This window comes from Haematobia irritans, chromosome 5 (assembly GCF_050003625.1).
Source record: "Haematobia irritans isolate KBUSLIRL chromosome 5, ASM5000362v1, whole genome shotgun sequence".
NCBI classification, from domain to species: domain Eukaryota; kingdom Metazoa; phylum Arthropoda; class Insecta; order Diptera; family Muscidae; genus Haematobia; species Haematobia irritans.
The window spans coordinates 83,955,466-83,967,714 of NC_134401.1; the positions used below are offsets into that span (position 1 = coordinate 83,955,466).

The 12,249-nt window shown below is 30.3% G+C and overlaps 1 protein-coding gene across 1 annotated transcript in view; it reads right to left on the reverse strand.

Annotated features, from left to right (window-relative positions):
• The window catches only part of Jheh2 (Juvenile hormone epoxide hydrolase 2), a 33,536-nt gene that overhangs the window by 4,777 nt on the left and 16,510 nt on the right, over window positions 1-12,249 (reverse strand). Inside the window, exon 2 of the mRNA XM_075309133.1 lies at window positions 10,907-11,106. Coding sequence (XP_075165248.1) covers window positions 10,907-11,106 — 200 coding nt within the window. The remainder of the gene's footprint in view (window positions 1-10,906; window positions 11,107-12,249) is intronic.

Here is a 12,249-nt window from a genome sequence, read left to right on the forward strand (position 1 = left end):
CAGGTTGTATTCTGAACGAGCAATTGAGTAGTTTGCATAGTCAGTCACAGATCCAGATTTTTTATACTTTTTATAAAGTTTATTCTTTCTATTCTTCAAGTTACGTAATTTACTGTCATTCCAAGGTGGACCAGTGTGAGAAGTTATTCGAATTAATGGAACAGATTGGGCTATGAATGAATTCAAAGTTTCATAAAATGTATTTATTGATTCATCAAGATTTCTCGCTGGTAAGATTTTATTCCAATCCACATTTAATAGTAATGAGTTCAGTTTTTCATAATCAGTTCTATTAAAAGAGAATATTACTGTTAAATATATATTTCATTGTATCTCAGAAACCATATGGTCGATTCGCTTCAAGTAAATCGTGTCGTAAAGATCAAGCTTGAATTATTGTTTTCTATTTAATACCAACAAGTATATACGACCGTAAGTTCGGCCAGGCCGAATCTTATGTACCCTCCACCATGGATTGCGTAGAAACTTCTGCGAAAGACTGTTATCCACAATCGAATTACTTGGGTTGTGGTATCTTAAAACTTCTTAACATCGTTTTCTAAATTGTGAGTTAATCCATACGTGGTATATATCAGACAAAAAAGTTATGTATAGGTAAGTCTACAAATAATTACGAATCGATATGAACTTTTTGCACGATACGTAGAGAGCCAGAATTGAAATATCGGGGCTATATATACCCAGCAAAAAAATTTGGAAGTTCTTCCAAAGGCACAATTTTAAAAGCACTTCCAGAAGATGCACTCCCAATGATGTTGTTTATTTTAACTACCCAGGAAGTTCTTTTAATTCAATTTTTTATAACTTGGTTTTTTCATACTTTTAATAGGTAATTTAAAATTTTTTGTTTCAAAGAGGTTAAAAACAGGGTAAGAATTCATAAAATGGTACAAATCATTTCAATTTTGTCGAAAAAAATGATAAATCTAATCTGAAAAAAATTGTGAATTTTTGAAAATATTTGAGGTCAAACGTTTCCGACGTTTGAATCCATTAAAAATTATAAAAAATTATAAAAATTATTTATTTGACAAAATCTCACAAAATTTTTTAATTTACATCCAAAACATTGAATTCGGATCACACCTAAAGAAGTGATGCAAATTCAGTGCATCGGCTGTTGAAATGGAGGACTTCCGTCCTATGACAAGCCCATGTTAAATTCATCGCTTCTGCGTCAATTTTGCACCACTTCCGGATCCAAAAAGAACATTTTCATTACTTTTTTGGCGACGCTTTTTTGCTGGGTGATTATGAACTTGGTATGGACCAATTTTTGTGTTATTGGGGATTGATTTATCTGAGGACTATATAAATATAACTATAGACCGATATGGACCTAGTTAGGTATGGCTGTTAACGGCCATATATTAGCACAATGTACCAAATTTCAACTGACTCGGATGAAATTTGCTCCTCCAAGAGGCTCCAAAAATTATGAACTTGGTATGGACCAATTTTTGTGTGATTGGGGATTGATTTATCTGAGGGCTATATAAATATAACTATAGACCGATATGGACCTAGTTAGGCATGGTTGTTAACGGCCATATATTAGCACAATGTACCAAATTTCAACTGACTCGGATGAAATTTGCTCCTCCAAGAGGCTCCAAAACCAAATCTCGGGATCGGTTTATATGGGGGCTATATATGATTATGGACTGATATGGACCACTTTTGGCATGGTTGTTACTACCACCACGTACCAAATTTCAACCAGATCGGATGAATTTTGCTTCTCCAAAAGGCACCGGAGATCAAATCTGGGCATCGGTTTATATGGGAACTATATATAATTATGGACTGATATGAACCAATTCCTGCATGGTTGTTGGATACCATATACTAACATCACGTACCAAATTTCAACCGAATCGGATGAATTTTGCTCTTCCAAGGGGCACCGGAGGTCAAATCTGGGGATCGGTTTATATGGGGCCTATATATAATTATGGACCGATACCAATACCATCCGACCTACATCAATAACAACTACTTGTGCCAAGTTTCAAGTCGATGGCTTATTTCGTTTGGAAGTTAGCGTGATTTCAACAGACGGACGGACGGATATGCTCAGATCGACTCAGAATTTCACCACGACCCAGAATATATATACTTTATGGGGTCTTAGAGCAATATTTCGATGTGTTACAAACGGAATGACAAAATTAATATACCCCCATCCTATGGTGGAGGGTATAAAAAGATCGAATAAAATCAAATTATCTAGTTTCTGAGATACGATGAAATATATTTTCAACAGTTTGGTGTACGGACAATTGTTTGAGACAGTGTAGGTAGGTCCCTGCATACCAAAATCCTTAGGGAAAGTCAAAATCTTCGATTCCAAGTGAAATTATTTTTGATCGTTTTCTGCTCTATATAATTTCAATGACGCAAACCTCTAAATTTTTTTAATGTTACATATAAAAAAAAATCTGATTCAATCACGAAATTAATTGATCCAATTAATTTTTGATTGAAATGTTTTCAATAACGAAAATGATAGTATCAATTGATTAAAAAATTAATTGATTTCATTACCAAATTTCAATTAATTTTTTAATTGATTCAATTAAAAATTTAATTGATGTTGGTTGCAAAACCCATTTTCAATTACTTTCTGAATTGGCTTAGTGTATTTAGTTTGATTAATTATTGATTGTTTGAAATAAATTTTTAATTGAAAATTAAAAAATGTTCATCACTTGACTTACCGCCATTTTCATGACTTTAGACTTTAACTCCCAGTTAACAGAAAGTAAAATCGAAATATCTTCTCTCCGGTTAACTTTAACAGAAAAATTTTTAGCAGTTAAGTTCCTAACTGGCGTATGGAATATATAGGCAAGATGACAAAAATGTCCATATTTAGTACGGTTTAAAAGTTCGTTAGCTAACGTAACACTAACGGAGCTTCCAGAAAATGGGGGTTAGTCTTCCAAATTCGATTAAAAAGTTAATTGCATCAATTAATTTTCTAATTAAACATTTTTACATATTCATTCATTCGTCCATTTAAATTTAAATATAAAATATAAATGCTATGCCAAAAAACATGCACCGATACACACCAAATTCAGCCCACCTAATTGTGATTCTGAAAACCCTATAGAATCTAGGTTAATGGCAGCCCGATGTATCAAGCTCACTTAGACTATTCAGTCCATTGTGATACCACATTGGTCGAAAGCATTACTGCCCGCAAAACAAATTTACTCGTGCCCGCAGAGTAATTTTGTTCGTGGTGAAGATTTGATATAAAGCCGTGACAATTTGGTCAATCATATTCAATTTTCCTTGATATCTGATAACCATATTCATGTTTCTTCTTTACGCGTCTTATTTCTATTTCCCATTTTCGTGCGTATCAAAATCGTACAAGCGAGAGTACAAATACCCTATGACCATGTATGTACATCAAATAAGGTGTTAGGTGTCTCATGTACAACATTGAGGTATTGTAAACTCAATAAAAAATTGGAAATAATAAATCTACTACAAACAGAGATCATTAAACTTTAAGTAAAGGTAAATTTTGTCGATGTTGTGACTAGAATAATCATTAATCATAAATCTATAAATATTGCGCAAATATTTTCTAAAGAGAAATATGTAATAAAGAAACATTGATATTCCATAATGAGTTCAATGTGAACATCAAAATATTCAATGAGATGGATGACACATTTCTAGAATTTTAATACTTTATTTGAATTACTCAACTTATCTATTAAATAGCAATTCGAAATAATTTCCCGAATATTGAGTAGCTCAATACCAGTAATTGAAATTCATACGCGTGCAGTGTAAAAAAAATTGGATAATTGAATTTAGTCACATGAACTAAAAAATTAGATTTAAATATGGGCTCTATAAAGTTAAAAATTAGATACCGAGATTCAAGATTTTTTCTTCAAATCAACAATGTTTAGACTTACTTCAAAGACATACGACTTTACCGGAGGGGGGCAAACTCCAAAGGTCTTAAATCATATATTGACTTCTTCAAAATCTACACTAAAAAAAATTTACATGATTTCAAAGATTTTGATCTTCCATTTTAAAGCAAAGATGAAATATCCTCAAAATAGGTATTAGCATATTTCTGAAGCTTTTTGAGTTTTAAACCATAGAGCCAATGAATGTCTCAGTTAATTTAAAGATTATTTCTTTAAATCAAAAATGTTTTTTGATCCGACTTCTACGGAGGGGCGTAAATTTCAAAGATGTGTGTCGTAAATTTAAAGCAAATAATTCTTAAACCATAGATTATGATTTTTTTAATTATAAGCACCTTTTTTTAAAGAAGAATTCCCTAAATATTGTGTAAATTGCGTATTCTAAAATTTGCATAACACACTGAAACAAATAATGGCCTAATGTGAAAAGTCAATATTTTTTCAGCGAATGTCCGCGGGTTCATATATTTTTTTTCGAAAACAAATTCGGAAAAATCGGGAAATAGATTACCGTATGGGGTCTCCTTCGCACCCCCGCCACGGTTGCCACTCGTGCCAAAAATAATCTACCAAAATTTGAAGAAAATTTTACCAAAAAATCTACCAAACAAAAACATCTTATTTTGCAAAATTTTCTTTCTATAGAAGATTTTGTCAAAATTTTATTTCTGTAGAAATTTTTTTTAAAATTTTATTTCTACAGAAAATTTTGTCAAAATATAATTTCTATAGAAAATTTTGTCCAAATTTTATTTTTATAGAAAATTATCTCAAAATTTTATTTCTATAGAAAATTTTCTCAAAATGTTATTTCTATAGAAAATTTTGTCCAAATTTTATTTCTATAGAAAAATTTGTCGATATTTTATTTCCATAGAAAATTGAAGTACCCCTTAGTTGGGGAGAAATATTTCGAAAAATCTACCAAAAAATGAAGAATTCTACCAATCCACCCCAAACACTAAAAATCAACCATTTTTGGTAGAATTCTACCAACTGTGTCAAACGTAACCCCGCCCAAATTTAAATCGACGACATTGTTCACTTCATGCTCTGAAAATAATATTGACCTAATATGTACACTGAAAAAAATATTGTCGTGAGGTCAAAGATTTCGTGTCTTTATACGAATGCAAATTTTGCTTAGCATAGAAGACGCATTTCTCTAATATAAAGTTTTTCTCCTTGTCCAAAAGTCGATAAACTTTTCAATGAAGTCGTATTGTCCTTATAATTAAGTGATTTGAATTTAAAATGGGTATCATAACATGAAAGAAAAAATGTTTGGGCTAAGGTCAACTTGACTTTAATAATTCAGAAATATTCTTTAAATTTAATGAAATTGTCTAATTGTTAAATTAGTTGTCTTTTTGTATCTTGACTACAAAGCAAAAAATCGTTCAAATATAGGACATGTTTTTCAAAACTTTATTTTAAAGAAGTTTTTTACTTAAAACATAGCATAATTTCTACTGGAAGTCGAGTCTTAATTTGGAAAATAAAGTTGTCGTTAACTCGTTTTTAAAGGACTTTGATAGCATATGAAGAAAAAAAGATGAGAAAGCGAAAAATTAAAATTTGCTTCCTACACGCTCACAAAAAATCGCTTCTGTAACATATACTCCCAAACATATTTTGCTTCAAGCATATACATTTTTGGGTATTGCCAAAACATTTATATGTTTGATCTCTTCCAATATATAATATGTTTGAAAGCATATTGGTCTAAACAATATATGTTTGGGTAGTCTAAGTTCCAAACATTTTGTATTTTTGCATCCAAATTCAATAATGTTGTCTTCCAAAAAACAATATGTTATTATGTGACCATATAATATGTTTGGAAGCATTTTGCACCCAAAAATATTATGTGCTTAAAAAAAATTCTCCCAAACAATATTGTGCTCAAAATTTTATTTATTTATTTATATATTTACAAACATAATGAATTATGAAAATAAACAGGTAATATAGGTGCTAACAACATAGGTTTTCGACCTGAATGCTCAAAATTTTGTTTCTGCCCAATTGTATATTCCCCCACATCTTTCTCACTTCCACGAGATTTTTTAGTTCTTAGCACCTTTTTCTGTAATACAAACATTGTAGAAGAAATTATTCAATTGTATGATTTTTTTATTTTAATTTTACCTTTTGCCGGACGGGGATTCGAACAGCAGACCACACAGTTTGTAAGGATCAAAGAAGTAGCTGATCAATTGCCCAAGGAAAAATAAAATGTTAATTTTGTAATAACAAGCAACAACCACCAACTTAATTCAATATCGCTCCCTGTTAAATAGCGCTTCAAGCTACTAAACACATATATGTTTATAGGCTATTTCTAAATTAATATATGTTTGCATCCAAGCAAACATTTTATGTCCCAAACATAATATGTTCTAACATATTAACATATATGTCCCAAACATGTTATGCTAGTTTATGAACATTATATGCTTGCACTCAAAAATATTGTGTTTAAAAATTTGTGTTCCAAACATATAATGTTTATAGCCAAACATATGAAAAACAGTCTTTTTCATCCGTGTAGAAGCAAGTACCAAATTTAAAAGAGAATTGTGTCTTAAAAGTATCCTTACTTGTATTCTCCGCTTCTTTGGCTCGGAATCAATACCAAATTTTTTAAAGTAAAGACATAATCTTTGGAACCGGGCATGCTTTTTTTTTCAGTGTAAGATTATGCAACCTAAATTTTTGGACACATAATTTACACAATATTAAGGACAAATTTTTTTAAGATAAAGAAATTTTAATTAAAAAGAAGTTCATAATCTTTGCTTTAAATATTTTGTTCTTTAAATTTAGGGCACATATCTTTGAAATTTGCATGCTTTCGTTAAGGTCTTACGTCTTTGAAGTAAGGTAAATTTTCCTTAAAGTAAAGTAAAACATTTTTGATTTAAATAATTAATATTAAATTAACTGACACGTTGAATATTTGGAGTAAAGATAAAAAAGCTTCAAATGTAGTCTAACACTTAATTTGGAGAATTTTTATCCTTAGTTTAAATATCATTGAAATATCTTTTAAAATGTGAATGGTTTAACTGACTTTTATTTATAATAAAAAAGTCGCAAAAAAAGGAATGAAAATTCGAAAAGTGAAATCTGCACTGCAAAAAAAAAAACAAAATACGTTATATTAACGATTACGCAAACTAAATTTTAGGGTGCGCAATTTATAAAATATGAAGGAAAAATTTATTTAAAATAATGAAATTTGAATTAAAAACATTCGGCCAGGCCGAATCTTATGTACCCGCCACCATGGCTTGCGTAGAAACTTCTGCGAAAGACTGTCACCCACAATCGAATTACTTGCGTTGTGGTAATACTTACCGATAGCAAGGTATCTTAAAACTTCTTAACATCGTTTTCTAAATTGTCAGTTAGTCCATACGTGGTATATATTAGACAAAAAAGTTATATATAGGTAATATAATAATTACGAATCGATATGGACTTTTGCACGCTACGTGGAGAGCCAGAATTGAAATATGGGGGTCGCTTATATGGGGGCTACAATTATGAACTTGATATGGACCAATTTTTGTGTGATTGGGGATCGATTTATCTGAGGGCTATATATAACTATATACCGATATGGGCCTATTTAGGCATGGTTGTTAACGGTCATATACTAGCACAATGTACCAAATTTCAACTGACTCGGATGAAATTTGCTCCTCCAAGAGGCTCCAAAACCAAATCTAGGGATCAGTTTATAAGGGGGCTATATATGATTATGGACTGATATGAACCAATTTTTGCACGGTTGTTAGAGACCATATACTACCACCATGTATCAAATTTCAGCCGAATAGGATGAAATTTGCTTCTCTTAGAGGCTCCGCAAGCCAAATCGGGGTATCGGTTTATATGGGGGCTATATATACTTATGTGGACCAATTTTTGCATAGTTGTCAGCGGCCATATACTTACACCATGTACCAAATTTCAGCCGGATCGGATGAAATTTGCTTCCCTTAGAGGCTCCGCATGCCAAATCTGGGGATCGGTTTATATGGGGGCTATATATAATTATGGACCGATGTGGACCAATTTTTGCACCGTTGTTAGAGACCATATACTAACACCATGTATCAAATTTCAGCCGAATCGGATGAAATTTGCTTCTCTTAGAGGATTCGCAAGCCAAATCTGGGGGTCCGTTTATATGGGGGCTATACGTAAAAGTGGACCGACATGGCCCATTTGCAATACCATCCGACCTACATCAATAACAACTACTTAGCTGATTTCAACAGACGGACGGACGGACATGCTTAGATCGACTCAGAATTTCACCACGACCCAGAATATATATATGGGATCTTAGAGCAATATTTCGAAGTGTTACAAACGGAATGACAAAGTTAATATACCCCCATCCTGTGGTGGAGGGTATAAAAACTTTATAATCTTTGCTTCAAAAATATTTTTTATTAAATTTAGAACACAAATTTTGGAAATTTGCGTCCCTCCGTTGAATCGTATGTCTTTGAACTAAGGTAAATTTTCCTTAGATAAAGAAACACATTATTGATTTAAAGAAATCGCCCTTAAAATAATTGAAATATTGATTCTTTAGATTTAAAATAAAAACGCTTCAAATCTAGCCTAAGACTTTTTTTTGAGGATTTCGCATCTTTGGTTTAAAGTTTTTGTTTGGAATTAAGAAAACATTTTGTACTTCAAAGTATCTGTTGTAATTTGAATTTTTAGTATTTGTAGACTGGCATTTGTTTGTACGTGAATAGCTTTATTTATATACCGCGAAAACGGAATGACAATTTGATACATCCTAATTTAATGTTAATTGATCCTAGATTTAAATTCAGAGAAGTTGCTACTTTAAAGAAGCCGCAGTACCAACATCCTTACTGGAAAGTCAAAATTTTTGGATCCAAGTAAACTTTTTTTGTTTGTGTATCTTAATTTAAATTTTATAGGGCTTAGATTTAAAGTTATGTTACATATGTCCCTAAAAAATGACCTTATATTAAAGAAGACGCATCTTTGGCTAGGAACCAATAACAAACTACCTGAGGGAAAATAAAAATCTTTGGATCCATGTAAACTTTTCTTTGAGTGAGAATAAAATCAATAGCAATGTAATTTTTCCAAAAAAAAAAAAAAACGCTACAACACCCAACATTTCTTGATGGTTATAGCAACAAATTTGATGTAATTAAAAATGTTCATAATGAAAAAAAGTCCCAATTTCAAATGATTTTTGGGACATTTTTAAACTTTTGTACATATACATTGACAACAACTGTTAGCTCATTTTGGATAACAGGGTGTTGTATATGTGCATGTGTTTCTAAAAAGCAAATTGAACCTATAAGTGAATTAATTAGACAAACTGTATTATAATTGATACTTGAAATTGAAAATTTCCATTTGCATTGATTATTTGCGTGTGATTGTATTAAAAAGACTTTAACCTACGACAACCCATAAAAGTATGCGGTGGTCGTTGGCCCATAAAAACGAGAAATGTGTTGCGCATTATAAACATTGGATAATATTTAATAACTGTGAATAGAGATGTGCAAGTGACATGAAATTTTCGTGATTAATGAAACTGCTTACAAAGAAAGTTAATATCAATTAAAATGAGGCAAATTTTTACTCAGATCGATCTCATAATGGTTCAGGATATGAGTGTAGAGAGTTAAGCATACACTCAAAAAAAGTGCACTCTCTATTTCACTAAAGCCAATTTAACTTTTTTTAGTTCATGGAATTATTATGTTTGGAGAAAGTTTACTTTACTCCAATAATTTTTTGAAAAAAGCATGCCCGGTTCCAAAGATTTTGTATTTACTCTAAAAATTTTGGTATTGATTCCGAGCCAAAGAAGCGGAGAATACATGTAAGGACACTTTTAAGACACAATTTTCTTTTAAATTTGGGTTTTGTGTACTTGCTTCTAGGCAGCAAATTTTATTTGTTCGTTTTTCCGTTTTTTTTCTTCATATGCTATCAAAGTCCTTTAAAAACGAGTTAACGACAACTTTACTTTCAAATTCTGACTAGACTTCCAGTAGAAATTATGCTATGTTTCAAGTAAAAAACGTCTTTAAAATAAAGTGTTGAAAAACATGTCCTATATTTGAACGATTTTTTGCTTTGTAGCCAAGATGCAAAAAGACAACAAATTTAAAGACAATTTCATTAATTTTAAAGAATTTTTCTGAATTACTAAAATCAACTTGAGCCCTAAAGTCAACCTGACTAAAGTCAACTTTAACCGAAAAATTTTTTCTTTCATGTTATGATACCCATTTTTAAGTCAAATCACTTAATTATTAGGACAACACGACTACATTGAAAAGTTTATCGACTTTTGGACAAGAAAAAAAACTTTATATTAGAGAAATGCGTCTTCTATGCTCAGCAAAATTTGTATTCGTATTTTAAATACATAAAATATTTGACCTCACTACAATATTTTTTTTCAGTGTACGTTAGTTAAATTAACTAAAAAGCGGGAAAAAATTATACACAAATTAAGCATAAAGCTTTACTAAATTCGTATTTTTCACAATTTATTTCTTTAAATTTGTAAATTTTACTACAAATGCATTCATCATGGACTTCGTATATCACTAAAGACATTCTAACAATTTTGAACTCCAATTTTTTCCTTGAAACTACAAAATTTTCTTTAACAACTGAAAAAAAACTTAAATATGTCAAATAAATTTTCTTCAATTTGTCGAAAAATATTTACTTATTTTTTTTTGACATCGGCGTGATGCCAGCGTTTGTAATACTGTTTAGATCAAATTTTCTAAGAATATTAAAAATTTTCTAAAATTAACCGAAAGTTTTCTTCCTGGTTGGTTCATTATTTTTTCAGTGTACTCATCGTCATTTAAACTTACCCTTGGATTTGTGTTTGGAAATGATTGAACTTTTTCAGGAAGTTTTCACGATCCGACCATTTTGGCAAATATTCGTTACGCCAATATTTTATGACCTTTTGCAAGTAATTGGAATTGAAGCCATATTCGAATGCCACACCCTCCAGGGGCTCATGCAATTTGAGAGGACGGTCAAGTTGATTCATAAGATCTTTAATTATCTGAAAATATATATAAATTTAATTATTGTGTATTTGTTTGTTTCAAATTCTGTTTAGTCACTTATTGATACTATTTTTGTTATTAATTTCTAGTTTTTAACTCATAATTTTTATAATTTGTAATTATTGCTATGTTTGTGTAGTTTTGGAATCCAAGCTTTGCGGCTTGGATTCGCCAAGAAAATAAATAAATAAAAATAAATAAATAAATGACGGATATGAATATTTGTGTAAATATAATTTGCTAAAGCTAAAACCCGCGATATCATACATTGAAAGAATATTTATCTTTTCTGAGAAACGATCTTATTTCTTTCAGTACTAAAATATAAATATAATATATATAGAAAAAATGAACCCACCATGAAATAATTTGTAGGTTTATATTAGAAATTTTTAACTTAAATATTGTAGTAATTGCAACATGATACAAATAAATTAATAAGTTTTGTCAAATTGAAGCAAATTTATTCAAAATAATAAATTGTTTAATAACATTTCATATTTTGGATTAAAAAAAATGGAATTAAAAATTGTTCAAATGTATCTATACTCACACTCAAAAAAAAAGTGAACCCTCTATTTCACTAAATAGTATTCATAGTATTAATAAATAGTATTATTATGTTTGGAGAAAGTTTCCTTTGCTCTAAGAAGTTTTTGCGTACGTTAGTTAAATGAACTAAAAAACGTGGAAAATTCTACACAAATTAAACATAAAAAATTACTAAATTCGAACTTCTCACAAAATAGTTCACTATTTCTTTAAATTTGTAAATTTTGCTACAGGTGCGCTCATATTGAATTTCGTATGGCACTAAAGACATTCTGACAATTTTGAACTCCAATTTTTTCCTTGAAACTACAAAATTTTCTTTAACCAGTGAAAAATATTATTATTTATTAATTATGTCTAATAATTTTTTTTTGAATTTTTCCAAAAATATTTACTTATTTTTCTGATATCGGCGTGATGTTATTGTTTGTAATACTGTTTAGTTAAAAATTTCTCAAAATAATCGAAATTTTCCAAAACTAACCAAAATTTTTCATTCTGGTGGGTTCACTGTTTTTTCAGTGCATAGAAAAAATCATGAAAAGCGTGGTCATTTCAAAACGATCCGTTCATGAAAGTGAATCAAC